This window comes from Leucopleurus acutus (genome assembly GCF_964270905.1).
Source record: "Leucopleurus acutus genome assembly, chromosome: 17".
In the NCBI taxonomy this organism is placed as follows: domain Eukaryota; kingdom Metazoa; phylum Chordata; class Mammalia; order Artiodactyla; family Delphinidae; genus Leucopleurus; species Leucopleurus acutus.
In genome coordinates this window covers 55,579,366-55,604,023 of record NC_139159.1, presented here as the reverse complement: position 1 = coordinate 55,604,023, position 24,658 = coordinate 55,579,366, and the positions used below count along the sequence as shown (strand labels likewise).

Sequence of the window (24,658 nt, the reverse complement as noted above, 5' to 3'; positions counted from 1 at the left end):
TTTTCTCATTTTTAGCAATTTCATTGTAATGTGACTTGCTCTGTGTTTTTTTTTTTTCTTAATGTTTGTTATGCTTGGGGTTCTTTGACCTTCTTTAATCTGTAGGATTATAGTTTTCATCAAATTTGAAAAAAAATTGCCATTATTTCTTCAAAATTTTTTCCATTCTTCTTGCATTCTTCCAAATACTCATATGTTAGACCATTTGATGTTGTTCCACAGGTCACTAGGGTTCTCATCTTTTGTGTGTGTTTTTATTCTTTGTCTTCTCTGCTTCATTTTCAGATAGACTCTATTACTATTTTAGATAGACTGTTACATTTTAGATAGACTCCAACTCACTGGTTGTCTTTTCTTCTGCAATGTCTAATCGGCTGTCAATCCCATCTAATATTGTGTTTTCCATTTCAGATATTGTATTTTCATATCTAGAATTTCAGTTTAGTTCTTTTTTATATCTTCCATATTTCTCAATGTGTTTGTTTTTCTTTACATCTCTGAGTATATAGAACAAGTTTATAATAGCTGTTTTCATATCTTTCTCTGCTGATTCCATCATTCTCTTTTATGTGTCTGTTTTTAAGTTTTTATTGGTCATGAGTCTGAAATTTAATATTTAATTATTGCTGTAATCTTAACATTGTTGAGTATGAAGAAATTCATTCTCTTGTTGTTATTTATTTTCTTTTATGGTCTAAGAATCCAAATCCAGATAAAGGTAAACCTCCTTGTAATGCTCAAGAGTTAGAAGAATGTGATATTTTCTTTGAAGAGAGCTCCAGTTTATGCAGATTTGATGGCAGTACATTAAAAACTACTCATGTGGTAAGTTTTTGATAATGATATTTCTAAAAATTTGTGAATAAATAAAAGTTATTCAGATGAGATGATAATTGATTGACTAAATACTATTTTGCAAAGACAGGTTGATTGTCAGTTACTGGCTGTGACGTAAATTTCTTCACTCCCTAAAGTAGCCATCATTTTATATCGTCATCCCTAATTAAACAATGTTGTATGTTTGGCACTACTGCATATTGATATCTTTCAGTGGGCTTTTTTTCTGTGCAGTTTTTCTATGTGTAGTTGTGCCTGTAATATATAACAACTTAATATCTAACTTTCCTCTCACTGTCCTTTCCTAACTTTTTTTGGATACTTAACATTTTTTTAACTAATGGCTGGGTATTACAATACTCAAAGGTGTTATAAAAGTGAGCATTTTTTTGATTATACCTATGTAGACAAATGAGGTGGAATGGCATAAGACCAGTGGGTAGAAAGAGGTATCATTCAAGCTTGTACCAAAATTACTTACTCTACTGATTAATTTCTGCATCTGCTTTGCTCTCCTATAACTAACTAACTCCAATAATTTCTAAAAAGCACAGAGATGACATTTTGCTTACCACAGTGTACCTAACACCCACCAAAGGTTCTGATTCTGATAACTGCTTAAAAACATTTTTAGACTGATCTCTTGGTGACAGTCATAGAAATAGAAATTGTTTCAGGTGCATCTTGGATCTCAAGAAATTTGCATACACTTTTATGTTTCCCTTCTTTGTCAATCACTCCTCTAACTGAAGAGTAAACAAAGTTCTTGGTCATATTATTTTATGCAATCTGGGCATTGATCCAAAGCCCAGATGATCAAAGTCGTTAGATTTTTTTAGGCGTTTTGCTTCTTAGATATTGTTTAGTTCTGACATAATCCCATAGATAACTCCATTAATGGTGAGTGAAGAGCCATTACACAATTACTCTTACTTCCTTGGGTTAGATTTTAGAAAATCATTCTTAAGTGTGACTGATGAAAGACTCTTCAATCTGACTAACTGTAGATTATTTATTCTTGAAGAATCTGGCCTTTCTTCCTAAAGTTATAGTCTTAGGAGCTATAACTTTTAGGTACTGTTTCCTGCCTAACTTTTATAGAGAAGACACCTGATCTTAGATGTCGTAAAATGTTATTGTTTAAGCTTAGCTTCTCCAAGAATTTCATTTCATTTTAGTATAGCACTACTAAGTAGTACTGATCAAGTAGTTTAATGTTGGTCATTGAGAGGCATCTAGTTAATGATACCTCTCTTTATTTGCTATGTTTAAGCATACTAAAAATTAAAACCAAGGAGTAACAGAAGGGGACCAAAATAAAACATTTATTATTTACAAATTAGGGTACAAAAGCCCCATCTGCTGACTAAATCCTAGAATTTAGCAAATTTAACCTTAGTCACAGGCAGTGCCAAACCAGATCTGGCTGACCCTGGTGGAGCGGTGGAAACATCTTATTCCCTGAGGCCTCTAGCACCTTAGAGGAAGAAGTTGATACTACTACTTATATACTTATATAAATATATACTCTCTTCTATTTTTCTAAGCTTTGTTGAAGTTCTCACTTTGTTCATTCTTCTCCCAAGCTCAGTGGGCATCTTTATGACCATTATTTTGAACTCTTTATCAGTTAAATCACTTATCTCTGTTTCATTAAGGTCTCTTTCTGAGGTTTTATCTTATTGCTTCCTTTGAAAGATATTCCTCTGTTTCTTCATTTTCCTTGACTTGCTGTGTTGGTTTCTATCCGTTAAATAAAATAGCCATCTCTCCCAGTTAAAGACGTGGTCTTATATAGGAGATGAACCTTATTGTTCAACTCTGCCCCTAGTTCTTAGTTGCCTCTCAGACTTTGTGATTGTCTGAGCAGCTTTTTTTTTTTTTGGCTCCCAGTAATTGAGGGTGTGCCAAGACCTGTTAGTGTCCCAAAACGGACGATCTCGGTCAGCACCTGAATTCAGGCTGGTTGGAAGCCAGACCCTCAGGCATCAGGTTTTTTTTTTTTTTTTTTTGAGTTGTTTCCTTTTTATTCTTTAGGCATCAGGTTTTGAAGTACACAAATGTGTACAGTCCTGTGGGATCGCAAACATAAGTCAGCCCCACTGTCCATCAGAGCCAGATGGTCTAGAGGTATACCCTGGGTGACAGTCGCAAAAATTGGGGCACCAGATGAGTATGCAAGCTCCTTTCCTGGAGATACCAGTGACTTAGAGTAAGGCAGAGGGAATGTGCGAAGATGGCAGTCACTGGCCTCTGTCCACACAGAGCAGCAGCACCTCAGTAAGCCTCTAGGTGTGTGTCACACCAGAAACCTACCACTACTCTGAAGCTTTAGGACAAGCAGAGAGGGTTTTTTCACAGAAAGACTGGGGGTGTGTTTCGGTCTGCCATCTCCGTTGAGCCCTGTAGTGGTAGTCAGCCAGGAACTGTCTCTAATTGCTATAGTCCCATGGCACCAGGAATGCGAGCCTTACTGGCTACCAGAACCAGGCAATCAGTGAGCATCCCCTGGGCAGAAACCACAAAAATCAGAGCACCAGATGTGTGTACAAGGTTCCCTCTGAGAGATTACTGGTGCTCTGAAGTGAGGCAGAGGAAGAGTGCAAACGATGGCACTTACTTCCTCTCCCTGAAGTATATTTCAGATGTGTGTTGAATTAGATGCTTGCCCCTCCTTCGTGGGAGGAGGTGAGTTAGTATCTTTCTGTCTTGAACCAGTATCTCAACTGAGTTAAATTTGAGGCCAAAGTTTCTTTTTATAATGGTAAGCACTTTGATTTTTCTATCATTAGTCATTTTTTATGAATATAAGGCAAAGATTCAGTGAAGTAAAAATGCATAAACATTGATGTTTGGGAATAAGTGGAATGGTAATAACTGGAACAACAATTAAGTACTAAGTCCATCTTCTTTCTGAAGACAGATTTGGGGACTTCCCTCGAGGTCCAATGAAGGGGGTGCAGGTTCGATCCCTGGTCGGGGAACTAAGATCCCACGTGCTGTGCGGTGCGGCCAAAAAAATAATAATAATTAAAAAAGTAAAAATAAAAAATAAAGACAGATTTGGTAGGTCAGTGTATTGTATGAAAGTCAAGGTCTGTCTGGTCAAATGTAGCTTGTTCAAAAATAGTTTCTTGGTGTACCTAAGAGGATACCAGTTGGCATGTCATTGGGGAAGGGAATGAAGGAGGCTCCAGTATTGTGGATATTCAGTGGTACATCCATTTTAGGCATCAGATAGTACTATATGGGTAATTCGTACTCCTTTCTGCAATGTTTACTTCAGATTTATCTTCTTGATTTCATTTGTCATGACTTTGGACAATTTGAAATTACCTGTAAATGGAAAGGTCAGTATATGTCCTTAATTTAGAAGGAAAAAAAATACTGTAACAAAAAGGTCAGAACTTTATATTGTAAATGACAGATTTTCCAAAATATAAAATTCCCTGAAAGAAATGTAAATTAGGGTTAGAATTTGGCATTTGGAAAGTAAAATGTTAAATGAATATATGTAGCAGCAGAATAAAAGAGAAATATTAAATTTCAGAAGCGAAGGAGAAAAGTAATAAGATGTGATCACTGGGGTGTAAAGCTCAAATCAGAATTTAGATACAGTTGAAGATGAATTATTTTTGCTTTTTTCTAGAGCTGTGTTATCCAAAATATTAGTCACTAGCCACATAGCTTTTGAGCACTTGAAATGTGGCTAGTTTGTTTGAGATGTGCTGTAAGTGTAAAATACACAACCAGATTTTGAAAACTTAGCATGAAAAAAAGAATGTGAAATATATTATTAATAATGACTTTTATACGAATGTTCATGTTGAAATGATAGTTATGTTTGGTTAAGTAAAATACATTTATTAAAATGAATATATCTCATTTCTCTTTACTTTTTTTTTTTCTTTTAACATCTTTATTGGGGTATAATTGCTTTACAATGGTGTGTTAGTTTCTGCTTTATAACAAAGTGAATCAGTTATACATATACATATGTTCCCATATCTCTTCCCTCTTGCATCTCCCTCCCTCCCACCCTCCCTATCCCATCCCTCCAGGCGGTCACAAAGCACTGAGCCGATATCCCTGTGCCATGCGGCTGCTTCCCACTGGCTATCTACCTTACATTTGGTAGTGTGTATATGTCCATGACTCTCTCGCCCTGTCACAGCTCACCCTTCCCCCTCCCCATATCCACAAGTCTGTTCTCCAGTAGGTCTGTGTCTTTATTCCTGTCTTACCCCTAGGTTCTTCATGACATTTTTTTTTCTTCTTAAATTTCATATATATGTGTTAGCATACGGTATTTGTCTTTTTCTTTCTGACTTACTTCACTCTGTATGACAGACTCTAGGTCTATCCACCTCATTAAAAATAGCTCAATTTCGTTTCTTTTTATGGCTGAGTAATATTCCGTTGTATATATGTGCCACATCTTCTTTATCCATTCATCCGATGATGGGCACTTAGGTTGTTTCCATCTCCGGGCTATTGTAAATAGAGCTGCAATACTTAAAATTATATATTTGCCTTGCATTTTATTACTGCCAGACAACACTGATTTATAGAGATCAAATTAAATATAGCCTTGAACGATCAAAAGATGATAGGATGTTTTTAAAAAATTACAGTGAATTTTGCAGATCAGGTGGTATTCATCATTTACTGCTTAAAACATGAGAATGAAACAGTTGAAAAGAATATTTGTAACTTATAAACTCACTGAGACAGTAAGCAGAGGAAGTACAAATAGGAAATAATTCTTTTAGGTTAATGTCACTAAGAAAGGTAGTAGAAATGGTGTGTATTCAGTATACTAATTCCTTCAAAAAGATATTAAGAATTAATATCAAGGATCAGAGTTTATAGAGGAAGGAAGTACATTTAGAAAGTATCTAAATCAGTGGTTCTCAAGCTTTTAAGCTCCTTGAGGTACTGAATTTATAATTTACTTGATTATATCAAACTTGACTATATTAGAAATGAAACTATGTAATAATTTCCCTGCCTTCATGCTCAGAGTAGGTATATATCTCTGTAACAGTGCCTGAAAGTGGGAGGAGACAAATCCTAGTGCTAGTTGTTACTATGGGATGGACCTGAGGCTCACCATTAGGTTAGTGAGGAGGTATTCTCTTCTGGAAGAGTTAGAAACAACCAGAGCACCATTCAGGCAGCTGTCTATGAACCATCTTCCCTGGAAGCAGTCTGCACCCCTCTCCCCAAGTCTTCTTAATTACCAGGCAGTAAAATAGAGGACCATTTGTTGCCTGATTGGCCATACAATTTGGTCAGAGAATTTGCTACCAGTACCCACAGACTTACCTCAAATTGTATAAATTGAACCATAAGGCCCTCATATTTTTTCTTTAAGAGAGCCATGTCTCTATCAGCATCCCATCTTTCTCTCCAAAATCGCAGTGCGTTTGAGATTTTTAACTTTCCCATAAACTAGCAAATTAGCCTGCCATAGTTTCATAGATGCTGGTAAAAGACATGAGACTCTTGGGTCAGAAACAAAGGACAGTTTATTACAGCAGTAATATTAGCTAGAGTATCAACATTTGGACCAATTCCCAGTGCCCCAGTTCCCACAGTGTAATATGAAGATGACCAGAAAGCTTGGCTGACCTTGCTCAGGAGAGAGAGCTTATGTTCATGCCACTGGACAGTAAAAAAAGCCTGCCTTTTGCTCTGGAGGGAAACAGTTTACCTTCCACAGTTGTTTGCTTTAAAAACACCTTGAAGTAGTAGTCTAGAACACATTAGTGCTTCTGCTAGAAAGATGTGCAGAAATGAAAGAGTCCTTAGGATAACTGTCTCCCTGCAAGTTAATGTTCAGGTATCACAGTAATACTGGTGTCATAATGAGTGTGATTCAACTGAAAGCACTTCAGTTTCTTTCAGGGTTATGAGAATATAATGGATAATGTCAATTATTTGTTGCCAGTGGTTATTATTGACATTACCTGTGACGGACCTATTTGAAGTAGTCTTCAATTCCATTTTTACCTTCTGTTCTCTGAAAGGAAAGATAATTTTAGTTGCATATCACATATTTCTTGATTCTTAAAGTTTCTACACAGTTATCAAGCCCTCAATCCACTAGAATTTAACCTTTCCCTTGAGATATCAATGAGATTGTTACTTGACTGACAGAATTTTTTCTTAGAATATGAGTTCATATATACTGAGCATCTCTACAGGAAGAAACTCTTCCTAGAAGTTTTTGTTTTAGATAGAATATTTAATAAACTTTCATCTAGAATCTTAAAGGACAAGGATATTTTCAGAAACTATCCTAAGTGACAATCCCAGTTGGAAGACCTTTTATCAGACAACCTATGGCTCTTTTCTTTCTTTATTCAGCAGCCTTTTCCCCAGGATGATTGCCCCTCACACACCAGATAAGGGAAATTCCCTTATCTGGGAATTTATAGATACTTGACAATAATTTATTATTGTCAATTTATAGATACTTGACGATAAATGTAGTTTGTTTGTTATTATGGACAATAAGCCTAACACAGGAATACAATTAGCCTGATTTGTGACAAGGATAATACTACAATATAGTGGGGAAAAAGATGGTCAAAATAAATGGCTCTTAGTCTGTTAGATATCCATAGGAAAAATAATTTATTGACATTTACATCACACCATATGCAAAAATCAATTACAGATGGATTGCATGTCTAAACATGAAACAGTAATTTAATAAAGCATATAGAGGAAAACAGACATTTTTGCGGCACAGGTAGAGATCATTTGAACAGGACATGTAAAACACTAACTGTAAAAAAAAGATGTTCAGTTGGATCAAAATTAAAAACATTAAAAACATCTGTTTATCAAAAGAGGCCATTATGAGAGTGAGAAAGGAAACTTGCAATGAGAAGATATTTGTAATACACGTGTTTGACAAATGGTTCATATCTGGAACAGGGTCAGTAACCGTACTGGTTACCTACAGCCACCTGATTGGTAAAAAAGTTTTATTGGAACACAACCATAGACATTTATTTGTATATTGTCTGTGGCTTCTAATATACTACATCAAGAGAGTTGAATAGTTTTAACAGAGACCATATGGCCTTTAGGCCTGAAATATTTACCATCTGGCCCTTTGAGTAAAAGTTTGCTGATCCCTTCTTTAGACAGTACTATACTGGCTTGATTCTGTGGCTATGTAGTGAGTCTTGATTTCAGATAGGGTTAGTCTTGATCTTTTTTTTATTTTCCTAAATTGGTTTTGTTTTTGTAAAAACTTTACAATTGGCTTTTCAATTTGTACCAAAACATCTGCTGGGATTGTCATTGGGATTGTGTTTAGTTTGTAGGTCAACTTGAGGAGAATTGATATCTTAATAATATTGAGTTGTGTCATTCATGAACATTGTATATCTCTGTTTATTTAGGTTTCCCTTAATGTTTCCTAGCAATATTTTGAAGCTTTTAGTGTTAAGTTTAACACCAGTATTTCATATTTTGGAAGCTGTTGTAATTAGTATATTTTTTTAATTCCCAATTTGTTTTGTCTTTTACACAGAAATAAGGTTGAGTGACTTTATATTGTAACTTATAAATTCTTGTTCCAGTGCTTTTTTGTAGATACGTCAGTATGTTTATGTACAGGATAATGCCTGTGAATTAAGATAGTTAACATTTCTTTTCAGTCAGTACACCTTTTATTTCTTTGTCTTGTCTTATTGTACTAGGTAGGACATCAGATGCAGCACTGAATTTCATTCATGGGAGCAGAAATCCTTGTCTTATTCCTAGTCTTAGGAAGAAGGATTGAGTGGTTTACCATCAAATACAATGTTAGTTCTAGGGCTTACGTGTATGTTAGGTTGAGGAACTCACTTATAGTCTAGTTTGCTGAGATTTTTATCTTTTTAATCATGAATGTGTGTTGAATTTAAGTGCTTTTTGGGGCATTTGCTTGATTATATGGATTTTCTTCTTTCTGTTAATATGTTCAGTTTTATCATTTAATTACAAAATTGTAACAGCATTATTTTAAGGATTTTTATTTCTATATTCATAAGGGATATTAATCTATGGTTTTCCTGTAATTTCTTCTTTAGATAACAGTAATGCTGTCCTCATACTATGAATTGAGAGGTGTATTTTCTGAAAGAGTTTGTATAGGGTAGATATTATTTGCTCCTTAAATGTTTGGTAAAATTTATCACTGAAATTACCTGTGCCTGGAGATTTTTTGTGGGAAGGGTTTTAGTTACAAATTTAGCTTTGTTAGTAGATACAGAGCCATTCCGATTTTCTCTTTCTTCTTTAGCTTGTGTTGATCGTTGTTGTCCTTCAAGATATTAATCCATTCCATCCAAGTAGTTGAATTATTGCAGAAGTCCTCCAGAATACTCTCTCATTGTCTTTTTAATGTTTGTAGGATTGTAGTAATGGCCCCTCTATTTACCAATTATGGGTTTAATTTACTCCTCTTTTTCTGGTTTCTTAGGTGGAAACATAGGTAATTGATTTGTAGCACCTCTCCTCTGATAAATGCATCTAGAGCTATAGATTTCCATCAAAGTATCACTTAACCTTCATTCCATATATTTCATTTTATTTCAGCTTAACGTATTTTCTAATATCCTTTGAGATTTCTTCTTTGACCCATGCTTATTTATAAGGTGGTGTTTTAATTTCCAACTATGTAGGGATTTTTGTGATGTGTGTATACAGGTTTTTTTTTTTAAACTGATTTCTCCTTTAACTTCATTGTGGTTAGGGATAACCAGTCTTTTAAAATTTATGCAAACTTGTTTATAGCCGAGTACATACACGGTCTCTGTAGGTATCTTTTCCATATATACTTGAAAATATGTATATGCTGTGGTTGGGTGACCTCAATTTCTGTTTGGTCAAGTTGTATTAGGTTCAATAGCTGAGGTTTTTTTTTTAAATTTTTATTTTATATTGGTGTATAGTTGATTTTCAGTGTTTTGTGTTAGTTTCAGGTGTACAGCAAAGTGATTCAGTTACACATATAATACATGTGTCTGTTTTTCAAATTCTTTTCCCATTTAGGTTATTATAGAATATTGAGTACAGTTCCCTGTGCTATACAGTAGGTCCTTGTTGGTTATCTATTTTAAATATAGTAGTGTGTATATGTTAATCCCAAACTCCCAATTTATCCCTCCCCCCCCTTTCCCCTTTGGTAAACATAAGTTTGTGAGTCTGTTTCTGTTTTGTAAATAAGTTCACTTGTATCATTTTTTTAGATTCCACATATAAGTGATATCATATGATATTTGTCTTTCTGTGTCTGACCTACTTCACTTAGTATGATAATCCCCAGGTCCATCCATGTTGCTGCAAATGTCATTTCATTCTTTTTAATGGGTGAGTAATATTCCATTGTATATATGTACCACATTTTCTTTATCCATTCATCTGTCAGTGGACATTTAGGTTGCTTCCATATATTGGCTATTGTAAACAACAGTGCAATGAACATTAGGGAGCACGTATCCTTTCGAACCATGGTTTTCTCTGGATATACCCAGGAAAGTGGGATTGCTGGATCATACGATAGCTCTATTTTTAGTTTTTTAAGGAACTGCCATACTGTTCTTCATAGTGGCTATACCAACTTACATTCCCACCAACAATGGGAGGGCTCCCGTTTCTCCACACCCTCTACAGCATTTATTATTTGTAGACTTTTTGATGATGGCCATTCTGACTATCTGGATGTCTTTTTTTTTTTTTTTTTTTTCTTTTTTGGCTGTACCACATGGCTTGTGGGACCTTAGTTTCCTGACCACAGATTGAACCCAGGCCCCCAGCAGTGGAAGTGCCAAGTCCTAACCACTGTACCACCAGGGAATTCTCTGTATGTCTTCTTTGGAGAAATGTCTATTTAGATCTTCTGCCCATTTTTTGATTGGGTTGTTTGTTTTTTTGATATTGAGCCACATGAGCTGTTTGTAAATTTTGGAGATTAATCCCTTGTCGGTTGCATCGTTTGCAAATATTTTCTCCCATTCTCTGGGCTGTCTTTTCGTTTTGTTTATGGTTTCCTTTCCTGTGAAAAAGTTTTTGAGTTTAATTAGGTCCCGTTTGTTTATTTTTGTTTTTATTTCCATTACTCTAGGAGATGTATCAAAAAAGATATTGCTGCAATTTATGTCAAAGAGTGTTCTGCCTATGTTTTCCTCTGAGAGTTTTATAGTATCCAATCTTACATTTAGGTCTTCAATCCATTTTGAGTTTATTTTTGTGTATGGTGTTAAAGAATGTTCTGATTTCATTCTTTTACATGTAGCTGTCCAGTTTTCCCAGCACCACTTTTTGAAGAGACTGTCTTTTCTCCATTGTATATTCTTGTCTCCTTTGTTGTGGATTAATTGACCATAGGTGCGTGGGTTTATTTCTGGGCTTTGGTATATCTTTCCATCTGTTTGTGTCATCTTCAGTTTCTTTCATCAGTGTCATAGTTTTCTGAGTACAGGTCTTTTATCTCCTTAGGTAGGTATATTCCTAGGTATTTTATTCTTTTTGATGCAAAGGTAAGTGGTATTGTTTCTTTAATTTCTCTTTCCGATCTTTCTTTGTTAGTGTATAGAAATGCAACAGATTTCTGTGTATTAATTTTGTATCCTGCAAATTTACCAAATTCATGGATGAGCTCTAGTAGTTTTCTGGTAGCATCTTTAGAATTTTCTATGTATAGTATCATGTCATCTGCAAACAGTGACAATTTTACTTCTTTTCCAATTTGGATTTCTTTTATTTCTTTTTCTTTTCTGATTGCCACGGCTAGGACTTGCAAAACTATGTTGAATAAAAGTGGAAAGAGTGGGCAACCTTGTCTTGTTCCTGATCTTAGAGGAAATTCTTTCAGCTTTTCACCATTGGGTATTGATATTAACTGTAGGTTTGTCATTTATGGCCTTTATTATGTTGAGGCATGTTCCCTCTGTGCCCACTTTCTGGAGAGATTTTATCATAAATGGGTGTTGAATTTTGTCAAAAGCTTTTTCTGCATCTACAGAGATGATCATATGGTTTTTATTCTTCAATTTGTTATTTTGGTTTATCACACTGATTGATTTGCAGATATTGAAAACTCCTTGCATCCCTGGGATAAATCCCACTTGGTCATGGTGTATTATCCTATTAATGTATTGTTTCTAGTTGTGGCCTTTTCTTTTCCACCTAGAGAAGTTCCTTTAGCATTTGTTGCAAAGCTGGTCTGGTGGTCTTGACTTCTGTTAGCTTTTGCTTGTTTGTAAAGCTTTTGATATCTCTATCAAGTCTGAGTGAGAGCCTTGCTGGGTAGAGTGTTCTTGGCTGTATGTTCTTCCCTTTCATCACTTTATCGTGGCACTCCCTTCTGGCCTGCAGAGTTTCTGCTGAGAAATCAGCTGATAACCGTATGGGACTTCTCTTTTACATTATTTGTTGCTTTTCCCTTGTTGCTTTTAATTTTTTTTTCTTTGTCTTTAATTTTTGTCAGTTTGATTATTATGTGTCTCAGTATGGTCCTCCTTGGGTTTATCCTGCCTGGGACTCTGTGCTTCCTGGACTTGGGTGACTGTTTCCTTTCCCATGTTAGTGAAGTTTCCAGATATTATCTCTTCAAATATTTTCTCAGGTTCTTTTTCTCTCTTCTCCTTTTGGGACCCCTATAATGCAAATGTTTGTTAGTTTAATGTTGTCCCATAGTTCTGTTCGACTGTCCTCAGTTTTTCTTTATTCTGGTCTGTGGCAGTGATTTCCACTGTTCCGTCTTCAAGCTCACTTATCTGTTCTTCTGCCTCATTTATTCTGCTACAGATTACTTCTATTGTATTTTTAATTTCAGTTATTGTATTGTTCATCTCTGTTCTTTATATTTTTTAGCTCTTTGGTAAACATTTCTTGTATCTTCTTGGTCTGTGCCTCCATTCTTTTTCTGATATTTTGGATCATCTTTACTGTCATTATTCTGAATTCTTTTTTGGGTTGACTGTCTCTACTTCACTTAGTTGTTCTTCTGGGGTTTTATCTTGTTCCTTTGTCTGGGACATATTCCTCTGCCGTCTCATTTTATCTAAATTCTTGTGATTGTGGTTTCCATTCTGTAGGCTGCAGGGTTGTAGTTTTTCTTGCTTCTGCTGTCTGCCCCCATCTCGTTGTGCCGCCTTCTTTGTCTTTGGATGTAGGATATCATTTTTGGTAGGTTCCAGTGGTTTTTTTGTTGATGGTTGTTCAGCAGTTATTTTGGTGTTTTTGTGAGAGGAGGTGAGCTTACATCCTCTACTCCACCATCTTGTCTCCACCCAACATTTGACACTCTTGAGCCTCTGAATTCACAGGGGCAGGTGGTCCTCATGGTTGCTGCCGAGTCAGCAGAGTTTGTGGCTGCAGCTCTGCCTCCTCTCAGTTAGTTGAATTTTTAATATCCCTTTTGTCCTTCTCTCTACTTACTACAGTTTCCAGATGAGGAGGGTTACAATCTTCAACTGTAATTGTGAATTTTAAAGTTTCTCCTTTTAATTTTTAGTCTTGTCAGTCTTAATTCAAGTATTTTGAAGCTGTATAATATTAGGAGCATACACATTTAAGATTTTTTTTTTGTTCTCTAGATGAACTGACCCTTTTATCATTATGAAATGCCTGTTTTTATCTCTGGCTAATACTCCTTGTCATGAAACATACTCTGTTTGATATTAGTGTAACCACAACAGCTTTCTTGTGATTAGTATTTATAGGATTAAATTTTTTCCATCCTTAACCTGCAACATGTGTCTTAATATTTAAAACATGTTTATTAGTTAACTGTTGCTATATAACCAGTTATCCCAAAACTTAGTGATTTAAAACAGAAACATTTATTATCTCATACTTTTGTGGGTCGGGAATTTGAAAGGCATTTAGCTTGGTGGTTTGGGTTCAGGATGTTTCTTACGGTTGTACTCAAGGTGTTGGCCTGGGCTGTAGTCATCTGAAGCTTGACAGGGGCTTCAGGATCCACTTACAAGCTCACTCACGTGGTTGTTGGCAGGAAACCTCAGCTTCTAGCCATGTGAGCCCCTTCATAAGGTTGCTCATGACATGGCCACTGCCTTCCCTTAGAGTGAGTGATCTGAGGAGGGTTGTGGGGAGAACAGAAGTGACCAAGATGGAAACTGTAATGTTTTCTATAACTAGATCTTGGTAGTGATATACTGTTATTTCTTCTATATTCTGTTGGTCACACAGGCCCACCCTAGTACATTGTGAGTGGGGAAGACATAAGGCTGTGAATAAAAGAAGGCAGGGATCAAAGGGTGCCACTTTGGTAGCTGGCTATCATAGCCACTGATATGGGCATTGGGGGCACTGGCATACCCATTGTTGCCAATGATTTATGGCCTTCTCACATGCAAAATAGGTACCCTGCAAAGGTCTCTTAAAGTCATATTCTAATATAGCATTCACTCAAAGGCAAGTATATCATCACCTAAATCTTGTACGGGTATAGATGAGGATCCTTTAAGGACAGCTCCTTGGGTACAGTTGCTCTTGATCTGTAGCCCTGTGAACTAAAAGACTAGTTATCTGCACCAGTATATCCAATATAACATGATGGGATAAACATAGGATTATCACTGTACACATTTCTGTACAAAAGGGGAAATATGGAAGGTACACAGGGGTGACAGGTCCAAAGCAATTCCAAAATCTAGCCAGGCAAAATGTTGGAAGTTTCTCAAGTAAGACTCAACCCTACTCTTATTTGGAAGTGTTTCTCCCTGGCTCTTGGTTCTTTCTTCTGCCCTCTGGGCTCTTGATTCCACCCTTTAGGTCATCTTTCCTTATTCCTGAGAGATTACAGGCATACCTCGTTTTATTGTGCTTTACTTCATTGCACTTCGCAGATATTGCAGTTTTTACAAATTGAAGGTTTATGGCAACCCTGTGTTGAGAAGTATCCTCTAGTTGACTCTTGGCTCTTTTTTTAAGTAACATGCTTAATTGAGGTGGTATTTTAGAACTGACAACTTAAGATTCAGCATCTGAATTCCTCAGTTTTGATATGCACATGCTTCTGGCCAGGGCAGTAACTATTCCTGGGTGAAGTTTGGTGGTTGGGAAGAAGATGGTAGCTATAGAAACTGGCACCTGGAGCTTCCAACAAGCACTGTACAAGCTACCACTATAGTACAAATCTAACCATGGCTGGTGTTCCAAAAAGCCTAAATTTGTCAATACAAGCATACCTCACTTTATTATGCTTTGCTTTGTTGTAGTTCTCAGATATTGCATGTTTTTGTTTTTACAAATTGTAGATTTGTCACAAGTGTGTGTCAAGCAAGTCTATCAGCAACTTTTTTCCAACAGCGTTTGCTCACCTTGTCTTTCTTTGTCACATTTTGGTGATTCTCACAGTATTTCAGATTTTTCATTATTATGTTTGTTATGGTGATGTGTGATCAGTGATCTTTAACGTTAGCATTGTAATTGTTTTGGGGCACCCACAAACCATGCCCATATCAGATGGCAAACTTAAGAGATAAAGGTGTGTGTTCTGATTGCTCTGCTGATTAGCAGATTAGTGTTTACTGTTCCCCCATCTCTCCCTCTGCTTGGGCCTCCCTATTCTCTGAGACACAATGATATTGAAATTAGGCCAATTAATAACCCTACAGGAGCATCTAAGTGTTCAAGTGAAAGGAAAAATTGCATGTCTGTCACTTTAAATCAAAAGCTCGAAATGATTAAGCTAAGTAAGGAAGGCATGTCGAAAGCCAAGATAATCTAAAAGCTAGGCCTCTTGTGCCAGTTAGCCAAGTTGTGAACGCAACAAAAAAGTTCTTGAAGGAAATTAAAAGTACTACTCCAGTGAACACATGAATGGATGTCTAATTATAGTCTAATGGAAGTCCAATTCTCCAGTCTAATTACATGGAGAAAGTTTTAGTGGTCTGGATAGAAGATAAGAACAGTGACAACATTCCCTTAAACCAAAACCTAATCCAAAGCAAGGTCCTACTTTTCTTCAATTCCATAAAGGCTGAGAAAGATGAGGAAGCTGCAGAAGAAAAGTTTGAAACTAGTAGAGATTAGTTCATTAGGTTTACGGAAAGAAGCCATCTCCATAACATAAAAATGCAAGGTGAAGAAGCAAGTGCTGATGTAGCAGCTGTAGCAAGTTACCCAGCTAAACATTACACAACAGATTTTCAAGGTGAAACAGCCTTATATGGGAATAAGATAGCTAGAGAGTAGTCAATGCCTGGCTTCAAAGGATAGGCTGACTCTCTTGTTAGGGTGAATGCAGATGGTGACTTTAAGTTGAAGCCAGTGTTTATTTACCATTCCCAAAATTCTAGGGCCCTTGAGAATTATGCTAGATCTCCTCTGGCTGTAAATGAAGCAACAAAGCCTGGATGACAGCACGTCTGTTTACAGCTTGGTTTACTGAATATTTTAAGCCCACTGTTGAGACCTACTGCTCATTGACATTGTACCTGGTCACTTAAGAGCTCCAGTTGAGATGCATGATGAGGTTTATGTTGTTTTCTTGCCTGTTAACATAACATCCATTCTGTAGCCTGTGGATCAAGAAGTTGTTTCAACTTTCAAGTCTTATTTAAGAAATACATTTTTTAAGGCTGTAACTGCCATAGATAGTGATTCCTCTGATGGATCTGGGCAAAGTAAATTGAAAACCTTCTAGAAAGAATGCATCATTCTAGATGCCATTAAAAACATCATTATTTATGGGAAGAGATCAAAATATGAACATTAACAGGAGTTTGGAAGAAGTTGATTCCAACCCTCATGGATAACTTTGAGGGGTTTAAGAATTCAGTGGAGGAAGTCACTGCAGATATGGTGGAAATAGCAAGAGAACTGGAGCCTGAAGATGTAACTGAATTACTGCAATCTCATGATAAAACTTTAATGGGTGACTTACTCCTGGTGAAGATGCTGTCAAGACTGCTGAAATGGCAACAAAGGATGTAGAATATTACTTAGTTGATAAAGCAGTGGCAGGGTTTAAGAGGATTGATGCCAATTTTGAAAGAAGTTCTGTAGGTAAACTGCTGTCAAACAGCACTGCATGCTACAGAGAAATCAGTCGTCCATGAAAGGAAGAGTCAGTTTTTGGCCAACCCAATATTTTTTAAAGTAGGTACATTTATTTTTTCAGACACAGTGTTACTGTGTGCTTAATAGACTGTAGTATAGTGTAGACGTAACTTTTATATTCACTGGGAAACCAAAAAACTCGCTTTATTTTGATATTCACTATGTTGCAGTGGTCTGAAACCGAACCTGCAGTGTCTTCAAGGTAGGCTTATACGTGTTTGCACTTTAATAGTTTTCTCAGCCTGTGTTATGGGCTGAATTGTATACCCGCCAAATTCATATGTTGGAATCCTAGCCCCTAGTCCTATCCTAACCTTGAGAATGTGACTATATTTGGAGATAAGACCTTTAAAAGATAATTAAGTTAAAATGAGGCCATTATGGTGGGTCCTAATCCAGTAGGGTTGGTGTCTTTGTTAGTAGAGGAGATAAGATCACAGATACACATAGGAAGGACCATGTGAAGATAAAGGGAGAGGAGAGCCATCTGTAAAGCTTCAGAAGAAACCAACCATGCTAACACCTTGATCTCAGACTTCTAGCCTCCACAACTGTGAGAAAATAAATTTCTGTTGTTGAAGCCATCCAGTCTGTAACTAAGTATAGTCATGGCAATGCTAGCAAACTAATATAGCCTACCTCCTGGAACTTGTAGAAATTGCAAGCGTGGGGGGTGGGGGTGGGAATCTAAGGACCACTTTTCATTTTGTGCTGTGTCCATTTCAGTCCAAGCTGTTGTTATTCCTGCTGATTTAATTTTCTTAAAATTTTGTGGAGATTCTGTTAATCTTACTAGGATTTACTCCATTATACAAAAGCCACACCCACAATATCTTGTAGATAAGGCCTTTCTCTACCTTGAGTTTCTGTTGAGATTTCAGCTGATGAACAATGTCCTTAAGCTATTTAGAAGCCTGTTGTTGGATTAGTGAGGCATACTCTTTAAGTCTTTAGGGAGCCGTTTGTCTGACTGAGTGGTGCTTTCTTTGCACTTTGAGTTCTTTGAGTAAAGAGTTTTACAGTTATACCCTTGCTTTCATCTTTAGATTATGCTTTCCTGAGAGTACCCTGGATGTGATCTTTGCAGAGAAGCCATTTCTTAATTTTAAATTTAATAGGTAGAACAGTATGTGTGTGTGATGACAGAGTCCACAATACATGTGACTTCCTGTAGTCAGCGTTGAATTCTGAGGTTAAACAATGACCAGTAGAAAAAAGACTTACTGGCCAGTAATATTTGTTTCATTTTTGTTGTTTGTGTAGGATAGGATTGTCCATGTTACATCTCTGAAGGCAGTGAGTATCTGATGGGCAGCAGAAAGATTTGGTATACATTTAACACATGGAAACATCAGTCTTAAACCTTTAACCTTAAATCGTGAACTCTAGAATAGGTGAGATTTCAAATTACTCTGCAAAATAGAGTATGTAACCCAGCCTCTGTCTAGCTAATTTTTCTTAAAGGTGTATCTTAATGTATAACCTATTAATATAAACTGTTCATGTAACACTAGCATTGATACAGCTGCATTTAATCCTTATAATTCAGTCTTGGAAGTTTCCATTTTATTTCCCACTTTACAGAGTGAGTTGGCAATTGATTTTTTTTTTTTTTTTGCGGTACGCGGGCCTCTCACTGTTGTGGCCTCTCCTGTTGCCTCCGGAGCACAGGCTCCGGACACGCAGGCTCAGCAGCCATGGCCCACGGGCCCAGCCGTTCCGCGGCATGTGGGATCTTCCCAGACCGGGGCACGAACCCGTGTCCCCTGCATTGGCAGGCGGACTCTCAACCACTTTGCCACCAGGGAAGCCCCGGCAATTGATTTTTATAAACCAATTTTATATTTTGTAGCCACAGTGACCCATTTTATTTTAAAATTTTGACTTTGTGTTTTCAAAAAAATTCAAATTTACAGAAAAGTTACAAAAATAACAAACTACTATGTACCTATATTAGTTTTCTGGGACTTGCCGTAACAAAGTACCACAGACTGGATGGCTACACAACAGAAATTTATTTTCTCACAGCTCTGAAGGCTAGAAGTCTGAGCAGCGTTGGCTTCTGGAGCCTCTCTCCTTGGCTTGTTAGATAGCTGTCTTCTGCATTTGTCTTCACATAGTCTTCCATCTGTGTATCTGTGTCCTAATCTCCTCTTCGGACACCAATCCTATTGGAATAGGACCTACCCCAATGACCTCATTTTAAATACCTTTTTGAAGGTCTTCTTTCCAAGTATAGTCACATTCTGAGGTGCTGAGGATTGGAACTTCAACATGAATTTGGGAGGGGATACACCTCAGCCCATAACAGTATCCTTCACTTAGATCTTAGTAACTATAATATTAACATTTGCCAAATTTTTTCTGTTTCTCCATTTCTTTTTGTTTAAACATTTAGGAGTAAGTTGAAGATGCCATGCTCTTTTACCCCCAGTACCTCACAATATATACTAAAAATGAAGACATTTTCTTGTAGAACCACAATATAATTCAGGAAATTTAACGTTAGTATATATCAATACTTTCATCTCATATATAGAGTCCATATTCAAATTTTACCAGTTGCTCAAATAATGTACTTCACAGCAATTTCTTTTCCTGATTCAGGGTCCAATCCCATGTCTCATATTGCATTGAGTTGTGGTGTCTGTAGTCTTTAATTTGGAATATTCAATTATGCAGCCTTATGACATTGACTTTATTTTCTACCTTTTATAGACTATGTCCAGTATTTCCTCAAAATCAGATTCTGATTTTGCATTTTTGCCAGGAATAATATTACATAAATGATGTTTCCTTTCCAGTGTATCACATTAGGAGGTACTTGGTTGACAGCTACTGTTTTCATACTATTGTGGTGTTAAATTTGATTACGTGGTGTCCACCAGATTTCCCTATTTTAAAGTTATCATCTTCCCCTTTGAATTAGTAAGTACTTTGTGTGAAGTTCAAAGTAATCGTCGTAAAGGGCTTAGATTTTGTCATTCCCCTGTTTCTTTCCTCCCTTTACTGGCTTTCTGTCACATTTAGAATAATGTCTAGGATCCTCACTGTGGTCTACAAGCAGCCTTATGACTCACTGTATTTTGTATATTTTAAATTGAGAGGTCAGGATACACATATAACATGAACATATTTGAAGCAAAGATTTCACAAAACAGTACTATCCTTATTGTACAAGACATATTTTAGTACTCTACTCCATACTATTTTTAGTGAAGTAAAATAGAAAATTCTTTTCTTGATCTGCTAAATTGATTTTGCTACCAGTGTTGAAACCCATAGTTAAAAATCACTGCCCTCCAGTACTTACTGCCTCTCATTTTTTACCATGTTTTCCCCAGCTTACTTTTCTTAAACCACACTGGCCTTCATGCTATTCCTTGTACTAAACATGCTTCTCCCTGAGGGTGTTTGCATTTGTTATTGTCTGAACCTGAAATGTTCTTCCTTTTCTCATTTGTTCCCATACTTTATTCACACCTCTGTTCACATGTTAGCTTCCATCCTTACTAACCTATAGGAACCACAACCCATTATCTACTTACCTGTTTGCTCTTTTTTTTTCTCACGGCACCTTCTATTTTCTGGTATGTGTTTCTGTTATCTGTTACATTTATATGTATATATATATATATATATATATATATATATCCTCCATTAGAACAGTCAGTGAAATTTGATATTAATTATGATACACACAGGTAAAGATCCAACTTGATGATTTTCAAAATGAAAAAAAATCAGCGTTTTTTTCCTCATATTTCTAAGTAATATTTTCTTTCTACGGCTTTTATTTAAAAATGTAAGTGCATTTCCCCCCATTTCATTTTACACCACTTAGCTAAGATCTGACATCTTCCTATGCTACAGTCTCTAGTGAGTATTAGGACGTCTTTAATTATATGGTTAACTTCATGAATGGATATTCAAAAAAAAATGTAACTCAGGATTTTATAAGACTTTTCTGTAGTTTTCAGACATCAATTTTAGACATATCACACATGTACAACTTAACACAACTTAACTGACCAAACAGAATATATACATATTATCAGCTTCTTAACCTAAATGTCTTAACCTCTTGAGTTTGAGTTTCTTCTTCCATAAAATGGGAATTCTCAGGTAGTGAAGATTCAATAGGATTAAGTAAGGTAGCTGTGAAAAAGTATATATTGATCTCTGTCCAGTTCCTGATACAGAGCTCCTAAAACCTTTGTAATTTCCTAAGTGATAAGAGCACTAGGACCAGGAGCATATTTTGGTGCTTGGTCTTTGATCCCAGTTCCTGACACAGCTCTTAAGTCCCTTGGGATATCCTGGGTGATAGGAGTGTCCTTTATGCTAATGAGGCGGTACTCTTGGTGAGCTCCTGGATAGCTTCATGATGGGGGCTGGTCACCAGAAAGACCAAGTCATGATTGCAAGACTGGAACTTGCAGCAGCAGCCCTCCTGTAACGTCCAGGAAGGGGAGAGGGACTGGAGACTGAGTTAATGATCATGCCTATGTGATGAAATGTCCATAAAAATCCCAAAAGGACAGAGTTTGTAGAACTTCTGGGTTGCTGAACACATGGAGGTACTAGGAGGGTGGCGTGCCTTGCAAGGGAATGGAAGCTCTGTTCCCCTTCCTAGGAAGCTTGCCCTATGCATCTCTTCCATCTGAATGTTCATAGTTATCCTTTATCATATGCTTTTATGGTAAACTGGTAAATATAAGCATCTCCCTGAATTCTGTGAGCCATTTTAGCAAATTATTGAACCCAAGGAGAGTCGTTGGAATTCTTGATTTATAGCAGTCAGTTGGAAGTACAGGTGACAACTTGGGATTTGTGATTGGCATCTGAAGTGGGGTGGTAGGGAGAGTAGGGGAGTGGTACTCAGTCTTGTGGGACTGAGCCCTTAACCTGTGTAATCTGATGCTATCTCCAGGTAGATCGTGTCAGAACTGAATTAATTGTAGGACACCCACCTGGTGTCAGAATTGCTGGATGTGTGGAAAACCTACACATCTGGGGCCAGAAATGTTTTGAGTGTGGTGGTATTGTGAGTAAAGGAGAAACACCAGGGAGTGTTTTTCCTTATACAGTAGTAGATGCAGATCAACTCAATATTTCATGCATAGTAAGAACAGAGTAATTTATTCTACGTACAGAATATGAATTTGGAGTTAAAGTTTCAACTTTTCAATCTGACCTCCAACAGATACGTTATTTATGAATAGATAAAACCTTTTTCTTAATACTACTTTTCAGTTCAGTTTGGTAATAGCAGTGATTAAAGGTTGTTTAAATGTCTTCACTTTGACATATAATCTTCAGAAGTCTTTAATTGCTAAGTGTTCTACAAAGAGAAGAAAAAGACAATCGACTACTTGAAATTCATGTTCCAAAGTTTTCTCTAGAGAATATTTTACTCTAATTGTGATCTTCACTGGTACTTAAAAGATAAACATGAGAATAGAAGAAATGTGGGGTTATATTTTATTTATCAAAGGGTTTATGAATTTAAGAGGTTTTTTTTAAGGCAATAGGTTATTTTTTTGGTAATATATACATAATTTATTTTTTTAACATCTTTATTGGGGTATATATAATTGCTTTACAATGGTGTGTTAGTTTCTGCTTTATAACAAAGTGAATAGGTTATACACATACATATGTTCCCATATCTCTTCCCTCTTGTGTCTCCCTCCCTCCCACCCTCCCTATCCAGGCGGTCACAAAGCACCGAGCTGATCTCCCTGTGCTATGCGGCTGCTTCCCACTAGCTATCTACCTTACGTTTGGTAGTGTATATATGTCCAGGCCTCTCTCTCACTTGTCACAGCTCTTGTCACAGCTCCCCCTTCCCCCTCCCCATATCCTCAAGCCCGTTCTCCAGTAGGTCTGTGTCTTTATTCCTGTCTTACCCCTAGGTTCTTCATGACTTTTTTCCCCCCTAAATTCCATATATATGTGTTAGCATACGGTATTTGTTTTTCTCTTTCTGACTGACTTCACTCTGTATGACAGACTCTAGGTCCATCCACCTCATTACAAATAGCTCAATTTCGTTTCTTTTTATGGCTGAGTAATATTCCATTGTATATATGTGCCACATCTTCTTTATCCATTCATCCGATGATGGGCACTTAGGTTGTCTCCATCTCCGGGCTATCGTAAATAGAGCTGCAGTGAACATTTTGGTACATGACGCTTTTTGAATTATGGTTTTCTCAGGATATATGCCCAGTAGTGGGATTGCTGGGTCATATAGTAGTTCTATTTTTAATTTTTTTAAGGAACCTCCATACTGTTCTCCATAGTGGCTGTACCAATTCACATTCCCACCAGCAGTGCAGGAGTGTTCCCTTTTCTCCATACCCTCTCCAGCATTTATTGTTTCTAGATTTTTTGATGATGGCCGTTCTGACTGGTGGGAGATGATATCTCATTGTAGTTTTGATTTGCATTTCTCTAATGATTAATGATGTTGAGCATTCTTTCATGTGTTTGTTGGCAGTCTGTATATCTTCTTTGGAGAAATGTCTAGGTCTTCTGCCCATTTTTGGAATGGGTTGTTTGTTTTTTTGTTATTGAGCTGCATGAGCTGCTTGTAAATTTTGGAAATTAATCCTTTGTCAGTTTAATCCTTTGTCAGTTGCTTCAATGCAAATATTTTCTCCCATTCTGAGGGTTGTCTTTTGGTCTTGTTTATGGTTTCCTTTGCTGTGCAAAAGCTTTGAAGTTTCATTAAGTCCCATTTGTTTATTTTTGTTTTTATTTCCATTTCTCTAGGAGGTGGGTCAAAAAGGACCTTGCTGTGATTTATGTCATAGAGTGTTCTGCCTATGTTTTCCTCTAAGAGTTTCATAGTTTCTGGCCTTACATTTAGGTCTTTAATCCATTTTGAGCTTATTTTTGTGTATGGTGTTAGCGAATGAGCTAATCTCATACTTTTACATGTACCTGTCCAGTTTTCCCAGCACCACTTATTGAAGAGGCTGTCCTTTCTCCACTGTACATTCCTGCCTCCTTTCTCAAAGATAAGGTGACCATATGTGCATGGGTTTATCTCTGGGCTTTCTATCCTGTTCCATTGATCTGTATTTCTGTTTTGTGCCAGTATCATACTGTCTTGATTACTGTAGCTTTGTAGTATAGTCTGAAGTCAGGGAGCCTGATTCCTCCAGCTCCGTTTTTCGTTCTCAAGATTGCTTTGGCTATTCGGGGCCTTTTGTGTTTCCATACAAATTGTGAAATTTTTTGTTTTAGTTCTGTGAAAAATGCCAGTGGTAGTTTGATAGGGATTGCATTGAATCTGTAGATTGCTTTGGGCAGTAGAGTCATTTTCACAATGTTGATTCTTCCAATCCAAGAACACGGTATATCTCTCCATCTATTTGTTATCATCTTTAATTTCTTTCATCAGTGTCTTATAATTTTCTGTATACAGGTCTTTTGTCTCCTTAGGTAGGTTTATTCCTAGATATTTTATTCTTTTTGATGCAGTGGTAAATGGGAGTGTTTTCTTGATTTCACTTTCAGATTTTTCATCATTATGTGTGTAGGAATGCCAGAGATTTCTGTGCATTAATTTTGTATCCTGCAACTTTACGAAATTCATTGATTACTAGTTTTCTGGTAGCATCTATGTATAGTATCATGTCATCTGAAAACAGTGACAGCTTAACTACTTCTTTTCCGATATGGATTCCTTTTATTTCCTTTTATTCTCTGA

The 24,658-nt window shown here is 36.7% G+C and overlaps 1 protein-coding gene across 1 annotated transcript in view; it reads left to right on the top strand.

Moving 5' to 3' along the window:
• NUDCD1 (NudC domain containing 1) overlaps positions 1 to 24,658 on the top strand; it is an 88,360-nt gene that overhangs the window by 46,876 nt on the left and 16,826 nt on the right. Inside the window, exon 8 of the mRNA XM_082859115.1 lies at positions 700 to 825. Coding sequence (XP_082715241.1) covers positions 700 to 825 — 126 coding nt within the window. The remainder of the gene's footprint in view (positions 1 to 699; positions 826 to 24,658) is intronic.